Genomic DNA, 21,200 nt, shown 5'->3' with positions numbered 1-21,200 from the left:
TGCATTTTTTTGTGTGTGTGTTGTAATAAAGAACAACACAATGATCTACTACAGAAAGAACTTACTTTCCACTCTAGTAATCAGAAGATATCATTTGATTTTCCAATTTAACAAAAGGTTTATTAAAAAAAATTCAAAACCTGACCATATACACTCTTCTTACCTTTATGAGAGGAATCCGATTTTGAGAAATGGCGTGTAGAATTATGCTGGTTTGTAAAATGAGTATAATCCAGACCCTCGGCCTCTGTGTTTGTAGGTGGTGGTGGTCTGAAGGAAGCCAAAATTTAAAGACATATCAAAGTAATGGTTACTACAATTCTACCTCTCATTGGGTTACATGGCAAACCTTTTTCTGTAGAAATGAAAAGCCAAAATGCTTTAGAAATCTCACTTTAGTTCCTGGATAGTTGCATGGCCTTATTTGACCCTACTTTGTTTTGATGCGCACAATGCAGTCAAAACAAATATTTTCTCAACACCTCACTTAATATTTGTGGGGCACTGTGCTAGAAAAACAAAGATAAAAGAGATATAACTGCTGGTATTAATAAGTGTACTTTGTCTCAGTAGATTTTACCAATAAAGAGTAAAAAATGGAAAAAAAAACAATGGATGATTAGAAAGTAATAAAGTTAAACAAAAAAGAAAAGGAAGGAAGGAGAGGGGAAAGGTGACAGGCAGGTTAAAAAGGGATGGAGGGAAGGAGGGAGGGAGGGAGGCAGGAAACTTCAATAAAACTTAAAATTTCATGAGTAAAGTTCCTTTATCCACTAGGTGGCAAAGCAGATCTTAGTACATTTGCAACTTTCAATGTAATACATTTGCAAATTCTTATGTAAAAGAAAACAAAAAACTAAAAAATAATTTTTGTCATTCTAAACTTTTATTATTTTAAACACTTAATATAGATTTTTTGTAAAAACTGGCATTGATGAAGATAGTGAACAAAACCTTTCATTATTTTTTTTTGTTTCCCAAAATTATACTCAAATTTTGTGTCAAAACATGGAACCTGATGCAGTTAAAGGTGAAAGGTTGTATTTTGTGTAATTATAAGGCATAAGTATCCTGAGTTTGTCAAGTTGTAGTCAGTTTAGTACAGTGGGCTCTGTAATATAAAAATAAACACAAATGTGTTCAAATTCCTTACCCTATCCTTAGCATTAAAGTTCTCCCTGGGTATTTAGCATCTGGAATAAGTCAGAAATGGATGTAAACTTGTATATATAGTTAGGACTGTGCTGTAGGTTCTATACGATTATCTCAACAAACTTTCAGGACAAGTCTGCATAGTAGGAAGCCTGCACATATTTTAGATTTAGATTAGGTTGGATGAGGTAATGATCTAAGTTCACATAGCTGTTAACAATAGCAAAGTCAAGACTTGATCAAATGGACTCTAAATCAATGCTCTGAACTACGACAGAAGGACATAGGTGTTTGCTTTTACCAATAGAGCAGCTGTGTTTGCAAACAAGAGAGATCCATATCTATACACACATATGCATGTGTGAAAATGTATTTTCATAAGATATGAATGTTTTATATTTTATATATCTCAATTTGAGTACAGTAAATGTGGCATTTTTCATTTCTCATTGAACCATTTGTTTAGAAATATTACAAATGAAAGGAATGGTGCTTTTTTTTAAATATTACCGGGCATTTATAGAAAGACAGAAGCCAAGTGGGACTCACAAAAAAACTCCCTATTGGCTAGACAATAACTCATTAAGAAAAAGAATTTTAACCCTGCAAACAGAGCAAAGGATGTCAACGATCCTCTGGACTTTCCTTGTAAGGATCAACAAATCACTTTAAAATGCCCTCAGTTTTCTTGGTGTTTGGTTCTGTTTAGTTTCAGTTTATACAGAAAAGAACTATTAGCTTATTACTTGCAGGGATCTTACCAACTTTTTTTGTTGTTGTTGTAACAAAAATGGTTGTTACTAAGTTAAGGGTATTTATAAGTAAAGTTAGAAATAATGTCATTGATCAATAATTTGTAGTTAGCATTGTATTTTGATTACCTGTTTCCTACTGTGCTCATAAAATGATTTGTATCATTTTGTTGTTGTTGGTTTTGGTACCAGAGAACGAACTCGGGGACATTCAACCACTGAACCACATCCCCAACCCAGTTTTTGTATTTTATTTAGAGGCAGAATCTCACTGAGTTGCTTAGCGCTGCACCATTACTGAGGCTGGCTTTGGAACTTGCAATCCTTTTGCCTCAGTCTCCTGAACCACTGGGGATGATTTGTATCTTTAAGCAAGCGATATAGATAAATGTCATCAGAATTCACTTCAGAAGTCACTTCTTCAAGAAACCTGCCTGGACACCCAAACAAGGTTAGGTGTCTCCTTATGCTCTTATACACACTATGCTTTTTTATCTATGGAGCTTAACATAATAATAATAGTTACTGAAATAACTGTTTAGACAATAAACTTCATAACAGCAAGAAACAATTCATTCTTTTGGACTGCTGCTTACCCCTGTTCTGAACAATTATTAAGGTGTTCAACAAATATTTAATAAATGATTAAATGGAGATAAATATAATTCACATACATAAGAATGTACAAGGAACTAAATGAGATTTATAAAATCTTTAGAACTTTCTAAGGTAAACCTGCAGGCAAAGTATCAAATAGTATTTCCAGTATAGAGTTATACAGGTAAAACAATTTGGAATTTGGGTTATAACTTTTCCCAATTACAAAGAGTTAGAAGTAATCCAGTCTACTGACTAGTTTTCTTATTTCCTTACAAAGAGAAAAACAGCTTAAATAACAAAAAAAACTAGGATTTCAACCATGAATATTACAAGTACTACGTGAGAATTTGTTTCTCCTCTCTTCTATTTCTACTACTAACCCACTGAAATAATAAACATCTTGACCTAGGAAGCTCCATGTTTTTCAAAACTTGAAATCATTGCTGTCCATATAGATAGCTAAATAAACTTTTCTACCATGACCAAAACAGGAAACTAGATTCTAACCAGAGAGCATATATACATAGTTGTGTAAAACAAACATATATATACACATATATATATACACACAAACATACACACACATATCTAAGGTATATAAACTTTCATTTTTAACTACAAAAATAAATGTTTCACAAAACTCTTGTTCATTTTTGTTTTGCCATATATATAATCTTTCAGTAAATGATATTTGAAGGCAGTGTTTCCTCTTAGGTCAAAAAAGATTTAAGTTCTACTAGCAGCCATAAGTCACTTTTCACTAATAGCCCTTTTTAAAAATTTATTGATTTATTCTTTTTTTTAGTTATAAAGACAGTAGAATCCATTTTGATATATTTATACAAGCATAAAATATTCTCTTTCTATTTAGGACCTCATTCTTTTTAATTTTGTATTTTCTGAATTTTTTTTAGTTGTAGATGGACACAATACTTTCATTTTGTTTATTTCTTTATTTTTTTAAATGTGATGCTAAGGATGAAACCCAGTTCCTGACACATGTGAGGCAAGCGCTCCACTACTGAGCCACAACCCAAGCCCTAGGACCCCATTCTTGTGGATGTACATGATAGTGGGATACACTGTGATGCTTTCATATATGTAAACAGAAAAATTATGTCAAATTCATTCTATAATATAGGATCATTTGATTACTCTTTCAATAAGCCTAATATTTTTAGGATATCTATTTATATTTATATTCCAAAAACTTAATTTCAACAGGAGGAAGCTTTTGAAATAGCTGTCCAAGACTATTCTATCAAATCAACTATAAAGGTAGTAGTGTTCTAAAGAGGCTAAGGACTTATTATGAAATCACTCTAAAACTGATTTGAATTCATTTGACTAAAATCGTCATCATCAGCATTGGCATCATTATCATCATCCAGACATATTTACCCATAGCTGCCTTTTATTTTATCTAAATATTATGGAGTGTACTAAACTATATAATTCTAAAATGTGGCTTAAAAGATATTTGGCATGTGTTTAACCAAAAATTATGAGAGCAACAGATTCTATATAATTAAACAGACTATATTACTATTATCCTCAGAGATATACAAACACAATATTATTTTGTTAAGGGTATTTATCTTTTGAAAACACATGAGTTTAAAAACAGAGGATGGATTTTTAAGGACACTAAATATATTCATTTGAAGAAAGCAAGTCCAGCAATTTAAGTATTGGTAATAAGTGGCAACAACTGTATATATTTCTCAACACAATAAAACTTACATTTATAATTTTAATAATTATTAATAAGCAGGACCAAATTTCAAGGTATTAATGATTCAGAATTAAATATTAGGTTTAGTGTTACTTTTGTCTTTTTTCATTTTAAGTATATTTTAACTGGTAAATAAAAAATATAAAATTTGTATATATTAACAGGATGACATATTTATACATGTATATATTGTATAATGTTTAAATCAGATTAAACATATCTGTCTCCTCATTTATCATTATTTTATGGTGATAGCTTTTAATATACTTTCTTCTACCTTTTAAAAATGTACAGTTCATTACAGTTATTTATATTCATCTTCCTGTACAATAATAGCCCACCAGAACTTCTTGCTCCTGTAACTTAGTTTCCATTGATCACCCTTTTCTCATTCCTCCCTCCCTGCTCCTTGCCCAAGTATCTTTTCATATTTAATGTTTTGTCTTCATATTCTAATTGAAATGTTGTCTTTCAAAGACAGACAACAAAAAACAATAGAGAAAATAAGAGGTTACTTTCTCAGAGACTTAAATATTGATAACTAAAGGTGGAAAGAGTTGTATTTTTCCTATAAGTAGGACTCAAGACTATTTGAGAGAAGTCAGTCAGGAAGTACATATGCCACAGCCAAAGCTATTTGCTCTGGTGGGATTTAGAGTTTGCAATGACTCAAGTATTTGCCTAAGATATTGAGATTCAATGCAGGAATGAGTTTCAGCATCTTTAAATGTCATGCATACACTAGTGTGGATGAAGAAATCCAATAAAAACTTAACACCTGAGGTTTTATTTAGGAAAATGGTTAATCTCATCTCTCCATAGCTGAGGGTATAAATTCAGTGAAGATACAGATGGAATTGGTCCTTCAAAAAAGCACACCTTTCCCTATACACCCCAGTTTCTGTAAAATATCACTTATTTGACTTATGCAACCCAATTTAAGACTAGAAATTTTAAAAGTTTGAGAAGAACCTTAAAACATTTGACAGCATCTCAAACCTGCAGTTTTTGATATCTTCTCCAAAGAATAGTCTTTTCAGGCAACTGACATCTCCTTACTCAAAATACAATTTCCTCTCTTCCCTTTTCAGGTGTCATCTTACCGTGCAGGCCTGTCATTTTTAGACCGGTGGTGAGCTTCATCATGCTCCTTTGACTTTGGGTGTGTTGATTTAGCTGGTTTTGACTATGAACAGAAAAAGAAACAAACAAAATGTACATATACACATACACAAAAAAAGATCAAGCAAAGAAAGAGGTTTAAAAAACATTTAAGTTCTCCTTTAGTAATTTCAGGTTACTTACATTTAGTTAAGCAACACGAACTTATTTTATATACAGTCACTCTGAGGTTTTAAAAAATACATATATATGTATTGTAATACATATATAACATATATACATATATAAAAATACTTATGTATGTATTTATATGTATTATGTCTATGCTCACAGATATATACACACATACATACACAAAGGCAGGTCGAAGATGGTTAATGGAGCTATATGAGTGGGCAATATACAAATAAACAAACAAGGTCACCCACACAGGCATGCTTGGCTATAGATTGTTAATTTAACAGCTGAATAACTATTGATATGAACTAAAGATACCCAGAGTCAACAGAATCTACGTTTGGGCTCTCAAACTTCCTTCTATGTACCTGGCTGATGATTTTCTAGCCAGGCAAGTAAAGCACATGCAAGTTAAATTGCCCAAAAGAAGAACTATTACAGCACCAGATATAAATCTAGAAATCACAGAAGTCATGGTACTTGCTAGACATATGGCCATTACCCTCTGACTTTCCCAGTTTATAATTTATAATACACCTACCCTTTTCTAGTTAACAAAGAATTTGAATAACTGTGGCTTATATTATATAGCAGAAGCATTTGGGTATTCTTGATTAAAAATAAAATGTTAAAAAAATGTTTGAATTACTAAAAGGATAAGGCGGGGAGTTAACTATACATAATTAGTATGGAAATAATCCTTTCATTTGATTTAAGTCTGACTCTTGGATAATCGAGGAAGAGAAAATGATAGAGCAATATTATCAGTCTTGGTTTCTATGACTTCTTCTGCCTCACAATCATTACCAAAAATGTGAGGCGAAACCAGAGCCCAAGAGAGACTCTGTTTGAAAGAGAACAGTGCTAAAGATCAACTGTATCATGAACACACATCCTAAGTTGCATGCTTCCAGGATTGGTGCAAAGTCTCTCCCTAAAATGTCTTTATGATGTGTATTCTTGTACTGCTCCTCTGCTTTTATTCCATCCTACTGGGTCATGTATTTGTTAGCTATCTAATCTTTGTTTTCCTTTTTGCATTACATAAGATCATTCAGGAAAGATCTTCTTTATCCCCATGTGGGTCCAGTGTGGTACTTTGCAAACAGTCACTGATGAGTAAAGTCTGTAAAACTGAACTTGTAACCACCACATACAATAATCAGATTACAGCAGAAAGAACTGCAGTCACTGCTTGTTTTGTCAACTATTTCCAATTAATGAAGGGAAAGAAAACAGTCCAAGCTAGTGCTAAAGAGTTCTTCCACTGTGACATATGCAATAATTTGCTAGTGATAGGTATGTATCTGTCAGTCTTCCATAGAAGTTGTGTCAATGAAAAGAGAAACAAGTACATGGTAGGGATAAAGAATAACACAAGTATAAAAGGAAAGTAGACAGAGCAGATTACCATGAAAATTCTGAAAGCATGTGAAAATGCTCTATTCTCCTATACTGTAAGTATACGCAAACAAAGATCATTCGTAACCAGAATCACATGCATCTTAGGTCTTAAAATGAATAGACTAAGCTTTTTCAATCTTTGCAGTTATCTTTTTACATAATTATTTTCAAGAACTCAATGACCTGTCACAGTGAAACAACTTTTACACATTAGATTCACATATGTACTATCCTAAATATATTTGCAGAGCTTATTCTAAAAGCAGAGTTCCCTTCCCATTTCTTATCTTATTTCTATTAAAAAAATTAAAATACACACACATACACACACACAACCACACCATACCTTCCACTCAGAGTCATGCTTTCTTTTGTCCAAAGATGACTTCTCCCGCTCTTTGGCTTTCTTATAAGCTTTCTTTTCTTCTGCCATTAGAAGTCGAGCAATTTCCTAAACAAGATCCAGTCAATATCATAAACTACAAAGTTGCAGGTAGATTACAGGGATATTTCCAAAAATTATTGTTAAATTCATTAACACAAGCATACCTCATCCTGGGCTACTTGAGCTGCTCGTAGGTCCACCTGGGTAGCCTTTGATGTAAAAGAAACATGAAAAAAAAATTAAGACATTCATGTTGCTCACTTAAAAAATCTTATACAAAATACACTGGTATTTGAAACTAGTTGTGATTAACACCTCTGAAGCTGATCAGCAGTTGATGTGCTTTCACTAGTCAGGCAGCAATTCTTTTGATCAAATCCTCCAGCAGGTTCTTAAGAGAATTGCTAGAAACTTCATAATGCCGAGATAGGGACTTGGAGATCTGTTGTCAGTACTTAGTAAATGAACCTGGATGTAACACCTCCCCCTATCCACTTGGGATATGTTCCAAAACCCTTAGTAGATGCTTGAAACAGCAAATAGCACCAAACCCCATATATAGTTGTTGTTGTTGTTTTTTAATCATACATACCTATGATTAAATTTAATTTAAATTTAGGCACAATAAGAAATTAACAATCATGAGTATAATTATAATAATAATAATAATATGTTATGTATATTAAAATATACCAAAGTTGTGAATTGTTTCTTTCTGAAATTTTCCATTTAACATTTTTGACTACATTTAACTATATGGGTAACTGAAATTACAGAAAGTGAACTGCAGATAAGGGGAGATATTGTACTCCCACTTTTGTTTTCCACATATCAAAAAGATTTAAAAAAACAGATTTCAGTTTCTTAACTGATGGAAGACTATAATGCCCATTATATAATAATAATGTTTATTCAATTCACAAAAAAAACCTACTGATTCACCTGAACTTTTGCCTTAAAATATGCTCACCAAAAGTTCTTCTTCTTGCAGTTTTCTGGCAATTTCAGCATCATACCATTCCTGATCCCTGTGGGTGACTCGTGATGCAGGAGGGCAGACAGCATCTTTCACTACCCGTGGCTTCGTTCCTGGAAAAAACTCACTGCAATAAGGCAACTGTGGTTGTTTCCTGAAAAGTTGTGAAATTTAAGAAAAAGAAGCTTTCTTTTATGTATCTAGCATTGAAAATATTGCCTCCATGCCCCAATTCAGTGTGGAGTGCATTTGAAATATATTTTTCCCTAGGTATGCAAGTACAGTGCTGCTGATCATCCATTTTAATAGTTACCCACCCCTAAACCTGCCAAATAAAAACCCCCTTTCACATGGTCCCATTAACAGCAGGATATTGCATAAGAAATTACAAGTGAGGCCTTCACAAAATAGAAAGTAGAAAAAGAAAAAGTCAAGGAAAATCAAAAGAATTTATTTAAAAAGGAGGTTACAGCATCATTAAAGAGACTAAGCTGACAAGACTAGAGGAGGTGAGAGAGACTCCTAGTTACCTCAGATGGTATATCTTACTGCAAAGGGAACAGAAATCGCATCACCTGCAAATTATGTGAAAATACCTGTTAGCCAATCAATGGCCCTGCCATGGCTTCTGCTCTGATGATAAACAAACCCATTTCTTCAGATCTTTACCACAGCTTTCATCCATCCTTTAATGTCATTATTAAATTTTAGGAAGACATAAGAGAAAGATCACAGAGCAGTGACCTCAGAGTTCTATTCCTCTGGGGAAAAAGCAACATGGGGGACTGGTGAGTTTTTTTTTTTTTTTTTAAACTTTAAAATGTTATCTAAGACAAGTTTTGAGAGCTATTTCAAAATTGTGACTATTTCTCTTCATACCCATTTATAACTTCAATCACTCAACAGTGTAAACTGTAGTATATTCAGAAATAATATAAATTTTGAATGCAATGAATAAAATCAGTCACTTGGAACATCAACTTTTAGTAACTGAGGCACAGAAGGGGAAAGAAAGTTTACTCCTAATTGCCTCTCTTATACCAGCATTTGGCAACTATGGCTACATATTATAATTGCTTGGGTAGGGGTGATTTAAAGAAATTTTTAAGGAATATTTGCCCCACTTTACTGTAGTGTGGACTTGGATAGGTTTAAGTCTTTCCAAATAATTCATATTTACAACTAACATTGCAACCGCTAGTTTAATATATTATCAAAATGCCTTATCACACTAGATTTACTTGCTGAAAATATGGAAAGAAAGAATTCAGTGAAGAGAATTTAGGTTATATTGTGAAGCCCATCTATGCAGAGTTTTCAGCCTAGTCTTGTGATAAACTGAAAAGCTACAGACCCATATGCTTCTATCTTTACCACAGAGAAAGCAGAGTAAACCTAGTATTTTAGCTCCAGACTTACATAGACTATTTCAAATTATCCCTAGAGCTACTAAATCTTACAGGGGGCTGGAGTAGAGAGGGCTGTTCTGAACCTAAATTTCTCATTGGTTTAGGACAGCAAGAAAACAGTGGCATGCTCCCAAGAAGATAAGTAGAATGTAAACCTCCCTAAATTTAACCCTCCCTGAATTATGGTTAGTTTAGTCATATCTAGAAAAGGAAATTTCAAGTGAAATAAATTAGACAGGGAACTTCGTATTGGGTGAGGTCAGCAGAAAAGATAGGCTGCTATACCATACTCCAGTCTCTAGAAAAATGATAGTTTAATAAGCAGTCCAAAGCCTTATTGAAGGTGATACAATACACATAGTTTCTCCAGTTTTGCTATATAGTAAAGTGATAAGTGGGACATACTGAGATTTCAAGACAGCAAACTTTCTCCACTATTATGCCTTCTACTCTACCCAACAGAATTAGCTGAGAAAATGGAGCCAAATGAAAAGTCTTAATTGGTCTGACAAAATGATAATATTACTACTTACAGTTAAAAAGAGAATGATAACTTTAATTATTCATAAGAGTTAGAATTTGAGGTAATAACTCTCAGTCTCAAATTAAAGTTAGAGGGGAAACAGTTCATTTAAACTTTTGCCGTACCACTCGTATTTACAAGTCTCATTGGATAGAAAATCCCACAGTCTAGTATACTAGATTTCTAGACTGCCAGGACTGCCTAGTCATTATAAGATTTTCTGTTCCTGATGCAATGTGAGTTTTTCTAAATACAAGAAGAAACACCGGATACTTCAGTAGAAGGCTGTCATTACAGAAAACAGTAATGCTTTAAAAATTTTTTAAATGTAGTTAATTAAAGGAGATTAAAGGAAGAGTTGCCTTTATTTTAACAGCTTAAATAGAATCAGAAAAACTATTTTCAACTAGGTGAGCCAGATTTCCAACAGTTCCACATATTAATCTAATTGTTCCTTGTATTTCTGTTTATCATTTCTCTAGTTTGAGAACACAAGAACTTCCCAAAATGAAATAAATGAAGCATCCTCTTAAATAAATTCTGATAAAATAACATTGCTTAAATTAGTACTGCTATCCAAAATACATTTATTTCAAGCTTTAGATAAAATTAAATGATCTCTGGAAGAGTCTGTGATATCATGCAAGAATATTTTATAAATAAGCCATATGACACCTGGGAAATGCCATAGTATATTTAATTAATAATTTGTAAAAGACAGTGCAAAATATTCCATGGCTCAGAGTAGTTAAAAACTAACTTCAAGGGGAAAACAAATCAAAGCAATGATAAGCTGAAACAAATACACAGTGCAATAGAGAAGCTACTCTGAAAGGTTAGGTATGGTCATTGTCCTACAAAAAGTAAACTAGTCATATATTTAATTTAGCAATTTTATTTTGCATTCCTTTTTCAACCAAATCTATAAGTGTTGTTTTGAAAATGCTCTTACAACTAGCTTTGTCATCTTGCTAGTTTCTTCATTATTAAATTAAATAAAACTTTTGCTTATAGTAACAACTTTAAAAATTGAGTTTTCCTCAACAGTCAGTGTAGCCAACAGTACTTAGATATTACATTTTAAAGAAATCCTCTGGCCTACTCCAGGAAGGTTGTAAAAGCAAATGCTGACAGGGTCTGGGAAGGTAAAATGTATAAGGCAAAGTAAATATCCAAGGATATACAGTAAGCAGTTTGCATTGTAATCATAACACATACCTCAACACATCATTTTTTTTTAAATCCTACACTAGCAATATAAAACCAAACCTTTGCCTCCACAACTGCAATACTGGAGATTGTAATTCAGTGTTTAGTTTCATGCTTTTTAAACCTATTTACAACACCCTAGAACAAAACTTAAAGCCACAAAGGCTAACCATCCCTCAGAGCACATTTATAAGGTCAGATTCATAGAATCAGAAATGAAGAAGGTAATAACCATTCATCCCCCTCACGCACCCACCTTTAGAACTCTTTCTAAATTTCGAGAAATATAACTTCTTTTTAAACCTACTCCAAATAGATCCTACTCTCTTCTCTATGCCCCCATAGCTCTTTGTTCATGTTTCCCTGTTATATAATTTGGGAGTGTGTGTTTATATATCCATATTTTTGGCTTGACTAATAACCTTCCAAGGCTCAAATCTAAGCACAAAGGCCAAGGCAAGAATATTTTTGGTAGATTTTTCAGTATGGCTTGCTAAAGTAAATTTTAATTTTTCTTATAACCAAGTCCTTTAATTAGAGATAATATAATAGGAAAAATCAACTGAATCACCCTGAATCTGTAACCTAGAAACCAGTTCCCCAACCAAGAAGAGTGTGACTGGACAATAGGCTCCTTCTTGGTACCTCTTGCCCAGCAATCCTTCTGTCTCTGTAAAATTTCAGTATGAGCTAAAAGAAACAATGATGATGAATATGATCAATTAAAATACAAGAGTGTAGAGTGCTATAATAGTACTATAGGCACATGGAAAACATCAGAGAGTCATTACTATGTCAATAATGGACTGCAGAGTTAAGCCTGAGGTGTTCTAAAACATTGACACTTACCTCTAACATTCACCTAATTTCTATTCAGGCACCAAGAACTTGTGATGGCACTTTAGAACACCAAGTGAAGAGTTAGAATTGGAGAAAGAGCACAAAATGTAACTCAACACAATAATTTTTAAACTCTAAATTCATAATTACCTTCAGGTATAAAACATGCCCAAACTGACTCAGAAATTTGCATTTTTAGGAAACAGTCCAGCTGAATCTGACAATTTGAAAACCCTATATTAAAAGACTGCCTATACAACTCTTCATTTTACAGATGAGAAAGATGAGGTCTAGAAAATAAAGTATTTACAGTCCTATTGGCGGGTAATACTATTAAGGAAATATCACCAGATCTTCTGGGTTCACTAAAGTAAACAAGAAGTTCAGGAGTTTTCACTGAGTATTGAAATTTCTGTTGTTTATGGTCTTGGTAAATGAAGAAGTACATTTGGGATGGGTACCTCCAATTGTAACCTAGATCTGGAAAAATCTTCCAAGGAATCAGTGTATTATAGAAGAGGAAAAGTAATAGATATTTTCCTTCTTCCTACAGACCTCAGATTGAGTAAATACCTTTATGGACATTTGGATCCAGGATTTTTTTTAAGGACATGAGTACAAAGCAGAAAGGAATGAGGTTTGCTTAACATGCTTACTAAAGCATTGGTTTGTATGTATATACATGATACCAGGACTTCCAATGGGGTGGTCCTTTATTACCTGTGTCATGGTGATGGTGCTGCTCCTCACTCTCTGAGAAGGGAGGAGTCCTGTGCCTGTGTCTCCTTTCTCTGTGCTCACCTTGCCCATGGTCCCTCCCATATACAGCTTCCTTGCAGTGAAGCCCTGCTTTCTGTGAGGACTTTGGTGAAAGTCGATCTTGGTGTTGGGACTGTTTTCCCCAATTACGAGTTCCATGGCTACCATTAGGCTTCCAGTCATCACACTGAGTGCTCAGAAACACATCACCATTGATCTTAGGAAGCGGAGGTCTTCGGAGCTTCTCCTGACTAGGCTTTTTTCTTTCATGCTGCTCGCTGGTAATTTGGGCATCATCTCTCACTTTGCCCCAGCTGGAGGAAGACAGGGATCTCTCTGGTGAACAATGTTTTTCCAACTCTTCTAAGTTCTCTAGTGGATGTCTTGGTTTCTCTTTCTTCTGCTTCACAGTCTTTCCATCATTCTGTAGTCTACAAGACCTGGAGTATCCAGAACCCAATTCCCTGGCCCTCCTTGACCTTGGCTGGTCTGAGTGGAGGTATAGGGATATGAAAAATAAAAATGCAAATTAACTTAATGAGAGTATGAACTAACTACATAAAGGAAGTCAGGGCCCAAGTTTAATATTTTCAAAATGGAGAAAACTGCTTAAAAAACTGAGCAGAGAGAATGAGTATTTACTAAAATGTTCCATGTATACAAAAAGGATTCTGGGTATATAGTCAGAAAGGTGAAAAACTAAAATTAAGTGAAATCTAAAAGAAGAATTTGATCTTGATTAGGCAGAATTTATGGAGTACTTTCATATTTGCCAATAACAAAAAATATAGCTGTTGAACATTAAAGCCTCCTGTATAAAACTGTTTTGGTACTAGTATTGGGGGGAAAAGTAGGGACTCAAAAGTCTTATAAAACAGAAAAAAAAATTAAGATTTGTGATTTCAGTCATAGGCTTTCAACTATTCTTAGGAGAAATAGAAATAGAATTATATCAGAATGTGCTAGTTTCTGCTTAGTTTTGAGAAAGATCTTGGTATTCCTATACCCACTTCCCTTTTGTGGCCAAAGCAAACATTCCCAGATACTTCAAAAAACAGCCCTTTATCACAGTTCAGTGTGGAAAGGTTAAGAGGAGAATTTCAGGTGAATAAATAACCATGTTTTATCTTTTAATAATTCTGTTCTCAATTTTAGTGAATCTTGGCAGAGAAAAAAATCTTAAAAGGGGATGCCAAAATGGAATACATAAAAATGGGTCACTTCCTAAATATATTTCCAAAAATTTTTGATACAATTTATAAATAAATATATAAATCTCAAAATTTAATACAAACTTCAAAAGAGTACATGCATGGGTGCTTTTGTCTTATTCAAGCACACTGAAAAAAAAAGAAGCAAATTAATATGCACTTTGCAGGAATGTACTGATTTTAATGTTTTTAAAATTTTAAATACATTTGGGGAATAAAATAAAGAAATCCTAATTCCAAAGAAAACTGCTAATTGAGCTAAGATACATTCCCTTTTGGAATTAATCATTTGCTGAACTGCATATAACAAAGCTATCACCATTTGATGGGATGTAGAGAAAATAAAGAACTGTGTTTTCTTAGTTTTTAGTGTGTTTTTACTGTTTGGTTGCTTAGATACTGTTAATCTGATAAAGGAAGAGTGTAAAGGGGTGTCACAGCTTCCATCCAAAAATCTCAGTCTCATCTTACATTTTCCAGAAGAAAAGGAAATCTTAAAGATAAATCTGTATTAAAACCTATAATCAAAACAACCTGTACAAGTATTTAACTCTACAATTTACGGTTAAATTTATATTTGACATAAAAATAAAAAGTGAAATGAAATAACTACTCTATGATAAATAAAAAAATGTACTCCTTTAATCAAAATATTATTGTAAGTCTATTTTATAACTGAGCAAGAATCTTTTGGCTTGTGCAATAATGTGATATGACCAGCTATTAAATGACATCCACATTCAAGGAACAATGGTTTATAGTGTTGATACCAATATGCCCACAGGTAACATGAATGAATCTACTTTTAAGATCAAAGGAAACAGAAAAGGTTTCGTTTTGATATGAATTTGTGAGGCTGTGTTTTTTTAAAATTCCTGTTGAACAGTAAAACAATAGTAGATTTATTCTAAGAACATGTGTTGAAATAATTATTACAGAGTCGTCACTATATTTTCAGAAATGACTGGAAAAAAATTTCTCTAGTTTACCTATTAATTATGACATCTATAAATTTGACGGGAAAAGAGACAGAGGTAGAATATCTGTTTCAGTCCTTCAAAACTCCTTCCAGCTGAGGACTGAGAATTAGACACTTTTTGAGACTAAGTTATTTGGCAAATATAAATAACCTCCTTATTGCATACACACCCACACCCACACTTCCATGTTTATCATTCAAAATAAAATATTTTAGGTAAATGCTATATTATATACACATAACAATATTCATGAATATATAGAAATAGTACTTTAGAGTTCACAAGTTCTTCACCAAAATTACATTACTTGATTTTTTTCAACATGCATGTGAAGGACATGTTTTTAAAATCCTATTTTACAGATCAGAAAACAAGGCTTAAAGATATTGCAGTAGAGATCTTTTTTAAAATTACAGTAGCTCTAAAGAAGGGACAAGACTTGAATCATAGTCTTATGACTTTAAAAATAATCACACATATGAGTGTAATACAGGGTATGTGGCTTTGAAAGAAAAACATGGACTACAAGTGAATAAAATAAACCATTTCACAAGTGACATAATTTGAAAACATTCTGGATAATTTCAAATTTTTAGAAAATCTATATATAATCATTTTTAAAGATTAAATTGTTAAATTTTATGTAAAACAAAAGCTGAAAGGACAACCATTTCTGTAATGTTATACTGTGATTATGCAAGTAAGGCAAAACTCAAACTAAAATCAAAAGAAGTACAATTAAGGATTATCCCAGATGTGTTGGGAAAGGATCACTGCAAACAACAAAAAACTGCTTTGTAAATATAAGCCAAATTATAATATGGTCTCTGTGGAATTCAACTTGGCCTAACTAAAGGCATATAAATGAGGATCACATGTTTACCAACATGTAATCTCTCAACACCACCACAGCTGAGGCAAGAGAAATTCTAGTATCTACACATACTTGCTCAGGTCACCACTTCCTATTCTTCAATACACACTCAACTCCCTCAAAACAAGCATATATTATGCTCCATATGTATACGATGAGTCAAAATATATTCTGCTATCATGTATAACTAATTAGAACAAATTTTTAAAAAAACAAGCATATATGCCAATCTCTACAAATTTACAAAAATAATTAAAATATAGATTGTTTTTATAAGGTGTATTTTACGTGTCTGAGAAACCATTCAATTCTTAACACAGTCTCCTACCTAGAGATGAATCAGAATGAGAGTAGTCTAGTCAAAACAAATAGGTCTGAGTTTCAACTCAAGTTAGCATAGATGTTAAAATTACTACTTTAGATCAGCCGGGCATATTGGCACATGCCTGTAATTCCAGCTACCTGGGAAGTGGATCCTGAGTTCCAAGCCATCCTGGGCAACATAAGAACCCTTCTCAAAAACGAAACAAACAAAAATATTTTAGTATTCTTAATTATTTGCCATCCTTATGTGTTTGGATTTAAATTTTAAAATAGTTTTATTTATAGTGAGCATGCCTCCAGAGCAGAATTAAAAATTAAAAACAAAAAAAAAATACAAGATAATATTTCTGAGATTTGAATTACAGCTGAAGAATAACTTTACCTTCTGGTCTCCAGTATAGCAAATGTAGTAATAACTTTTCTTTCTTTTTAAATGATGTAATATATCATTTCATCAGAAAAAAAAACTAGCATAAAAAAGATGGTTATCAAAAAAAGATCTGAGCATTTCACTTATGAAAAAACAATCAAGCAACAAACAGAATCAACCTGCTTATAAAAATAGGCCACAGAGCTGATCCTACTGATCATGGTAAACTGAGTACAAAACATGTGACTGCTTACCCAGTGTGCAAACTTGTAATGCCAGCGGCCCAGGAGGCTGAGACAGGAGGATCAAGAGTTCAAAACTAGCCTCAGCAATGGCAAGACACTAAACAACTCAATACATCCTGTTTCTAAATAAAATACAAAATAGGGCTGGAGATATGGCCCAGTGGTTAAGTGCCCCTGAGTTTAATCCTTGTTATCTGCACCACCGCCCCCCCCTAAAATGACTGTTCAAGATTATACTCAAACTATAATAATCATATCATCTACATATGTGTTGCTTCCATTCTACTCATCAAAGACAAACACATCAAAGTTGATAACTGGTTTTGCAAGGTCCTTTTGGATCACTGACCTTAAAATTTTTACTATCTAGAAGTTGTCTTTAGGTTTTATTTTACTCATGACCCAAGGTATGGTCTTCCAGCTTATGTTCAATAGTGACTCTTGAAACCACGTGAGATGTCATTCCTTAGACAAATCTTTGAAAAGGGCTGAACTTACTTGCAAATACTCATTTCCCAACACATATTTAAGATAAAGAGTCACCACAACCACAGCTACCACCACCACACCATCACCACCACCACACTGCAAAGCAAACACCAGAGAAACAAGACTGTAGTAGAACTCTATTCCCTTATACATATATGGTAATCAAAGAGCAAAGAAAGCAAAATATATATATATATATAAATAAAAATAAACAATGCATCTCAAAATTTAGTATTGTCTGTCATCAGCAGGATAAATCACTGGCCTAGGTTTAAAAGGTGAGAAAGCATGGAGAAAAAAAAGTTTTGTTACCCAGAAACTGATGCATGGTGTGCCTTCTTTATTCACACCATTTTGCAAATTAAAACAGCAATGTCCAGACTTCTTTGAGAAAATTTAAATGCAAAGACTCATCCATCATTTTCTGCACTCTATTTTATGTACTTAGAAGATAATACATCACTCCAAGAGACTGCAGTACGGGAGAATACATGCCAAATCTTACAAAGCCATATCCAAGTTTTAAAAGTCATAAAAATGGCTCTTATTATCCAACTATGGAACAGATGAATTCATTACCTTATAAATAGAATCCCACCACAAATCTAAATGTATTCAATATTTGGGATAAGAGAAATATCCCCAGGTCCCTAAGGTCACTTTATGGATAGAATCCAAAGAGTGTCTTGCAGTTATGTCTAAGAATAGAGTAGGTCATAATACAGGGATGGTTACCTCCATCTTCATAAAAGTAACTATCTCCATAAGCACTGGCTCCAGAAAACTCTGGAATGTGTTTCTTTCGCTTTTTCTCTTCTTGCAACTCCTTTTCTTGCAAAAGGCGAGCTATATCCTGCAAAGACAAGAGGGAATGAAAATAAACACTACCAGGGAATGAACTATCTCTATATAATGAAGTTCAATATCCTACTACCAAGCTTTTATGGTCTTTGTCCATGGCTCCCACACTTCCTGGCATTAGACTCATGCTATCCAAATACCATAGACGATTGCTCAATGGCAGTGGCATATAATATAGATGAGTAAAACAGGATTTTATTTTCTAATTGAAAGTTAGTCTAACCTAATTTCAAGATATTCAAACAGTACTGCCTAAAGCTGGTTGTACAACAGAATTTTTAAAATACACATTTGTGGGCCTTTCATCTAAGCTGACAATTCATTAAGTCTGTGGGGAAGGTCAAAGTAATCTATAAAACTTTATAAATTATAAAGGCACTGTGAGAAAGAGAGTGATGAGTATCATTCCAACCCTGCTTCTCAAAACATTACCACCCCTACATGAAAACAAAAGAACACGCAAATAACTTTAGTAAAATTATAAACTATAAATGCCTCAAAAAAAGTTAAATATCTATGGGAATACAAAAGATGGAATATTATTTAGAAATTAGTAGAAAACTCTGCATTGTGTTAGGCTTTGAATGAAGATCTGAATTTCAACATAGAAAGGAGAGAAGAGCGAGAACATCAGCAAAGTTGTGAATGTTAAAATGGACATCAATCTAGAAGATGATCAGCAGGCTAATCAGAACACAGGCCATGAGATATTGAAGAAAAAGGTGAGAAAGACAGTCAAAGGCTGAATCACAAGCACTCCTCACAGAGAATTATAGGAAGTCTGAAGCCCAAAATATAGGAGATAAAGGGTCACTAAAGGTTGTGGGGTGGAGAATGACAATGTTCTAAATCTGATGGCTATTTCTATGAAAGTCCTATAAAATAGCATATAAATTTTTATGCTCACATACACTTTCCTCATTAGACACATAAAGGTTCACAACAAATATGGCAGCAATATTCAAGCATGCAAATGGTAATAACCATCAGAGATAATTCTCTATATTTATAATAAATAAGGAATACAAGTACTGCTTAGATGTCAGTGATGAAAATTTGAAGCAAAAATTACTATTCTTTTGAAATCTTCTGAATCTATCCAGATGAATACACTAAGACTATAAAGCGATTAAAAAAAAATTCATATGAGTGAACTAGACTTTTTTTACATCTCTGCTAAAATGCTGGATGCTAAAGCTAGGTAAAATAAAACTGATTTGGGGCTGGGGTGGTGGCTCAGTAGTAAAGTACTCGCCTAGCACATGCAAGGCCCTTGATTTGATCCTCAGCACCACATAAACCTAAATAAAGATATTGGGAACATCTATAACTAACAGAATTTTTTTTTAAAAAGGGGGGTATATGTGAAGGACCCATTTATTTTTATAAATAAATAAATAAATAAAGATGTTCACTATACCTTCAGCTTTTTTTCTTTACTATTTATCAAACTAGCCTTACAAATTGACTTTATGTTAAGTAAATGACTAAATGCAAACTTAAAATATATTAACACATTGCTCTTAAGTGAAAAAATATATATGTATGTATATGTATATATGTGTATATGTATTTTTGGGGGTTAAATAATCTATTTTTAAAAGTCTATACTACACAGTGTCAGACATTTGAGTGGGCATTCATAAAATATTCCAACTCAGAATGAGAGATAAAGGACACAATCCTACTTAACACAAGTATACTTCTCATGCCTAAAACTCGAATTTCTAACACTTTAACAGAAAAAGTATGCCGTAAGTCTGAAAATTAAGATGGTTTTCTTTCCCTTCTAATTCAAGCAGAGATGCTTTAACAAGATATTAGGTGAGAAACAATAACTACTAATATAAATTTCTTTGAAACTTCTACTATTTATGTGTGTAATGAAGACTTTGAATTATTCAATTCACATGCATTTGACTACTTAATGCATCATTTTAACATATCTGTGCATGTTTACCAGGCACCAATGCCTAAGTCAGTTTCGTTACTTTGATGTCTAAGAAAGTAATATATCAATCAGTTAGGAAGGGAAAGAGGGGTGGGAGAAACAGTTTGTTTCTCCAAACTATAATCTGTTAAATTAGATGTTCTCACATTCTTACACAGTTGACCAAGGGAAAAAAAATGCAAACACCTCCCTGAGTTGTCATTTTTACTAAGCATCCAACAATTTTCTCTAAGTGATGTGTTTTATACAAAACCAAAATTTCCTGTTATAACTGAGGAAAAAAAATACAAAGAAAAATTATCAGGCCTAACTGCCAGCAGAAATTAATAAACTACACTTCAGGGACCTTATAATTGCTTTCCTGCTATTGAATTTAGTACTAATGAATATACAATAATGAACACTCTCCCAGTGTGAGGAACTAGGACAAGAATCATGTCCCTTCTTTACAATGTATTATTAGCTAGTTAAGGGCATGGTTTTGATCAAGTAGAAAAACAATTATAATATGCACTTATTACCTAAGCTTTTTTTGTCTATAGCTTTTTTGAGTAAGTTTCTCCTGGGTGTGAAGAAATGGTTTGCTAGGCTTGAAGAAGGGAAAAGATTCAATGGAAAACTGCCACTACATTATACGTGAGGCTTAGCATAAGTACCCCACTTCCCTGCTTTCCAACATTACTGTGCAATGAATTCTGCTGGGAGATTTCATAATGAAGTAATTTCCTTTGAAACAAGCTAAAGATGACAATTATTAGTCACCATGCATCAATGTAGCTAACCAGCTTAGTCACCTTTGATACAATCTCCGTAATCCTTAGCTTCCTTCTTGTTAAAGGATAGTGTAGTCTA

At 33.2% G+C, this 21,200-nt stretch overlaps 1 protein-coding gene across 3 annotated transcripts in view; it reads right to left on the bottom strand.

Moving 5' to 3' along the window:
• The window catches only part of Ccdc50 (coiled-coil domain containing 50), a 66,641-nt gene that overhangs the window by 8,721 nt on the left and 36,720 nt on the right, over positions 1-21,200 (bottom strand). For 2 of the 3 annotated variants that reach the window (XM_078043873.1, XM_005341780.5), the window contains exons 5-11: positions 18,272-18,389; positions 13,005-13,532; positions 8,298-8,416; positions 7,492-7,536; positions 7,289-7,393; positions 5,343-5,425; positions 164-270 (exon numbers count right to left, since the gene is read on the bottom strand). In XM_078043873.1, coding sequence (XP_077899999.1) covers positions 164-270; positions 5,343-5,425; positions 7,289-7,393; positions 7,492-7,536; positions 8,298-8,416; positions 13,005-13,532; positions 18,272-18,389 — 1,105 coding nt within the window. The remainder of the gene's footprint in view (positions 1-163; positions 271-5,342; positions 5,426-7,288; positions 7,394-7,491; positions 7,537-8,297; positions 8,417-13,004; positions 13,533-18,271; positions 18,390-21,200) is intronic. The other variant, XM_078043874.1, reaches the window with a different exon arrangement.

Source organism: Ictidomys tridecemlineatus, chromosome 3 (genome assembly GCF_052094955.1).
Source record: "Ictidomys tridecemlineatus isolate mIctTri1 chromosome 3, mIctTri1.hap1, whole genome shotgun sequence".
NCBI lineage: Eukaryota > Metazoa > Chordata > Mammalia > Rodentia > Sciuridae > Ictidomys > Ictidomys tridecemlineatus.
The sequence above is the reverse complement of the archived record's forward strand: the minus strand, read 5'-3'. Positions and strand labels throughout refer to the sequence as shown.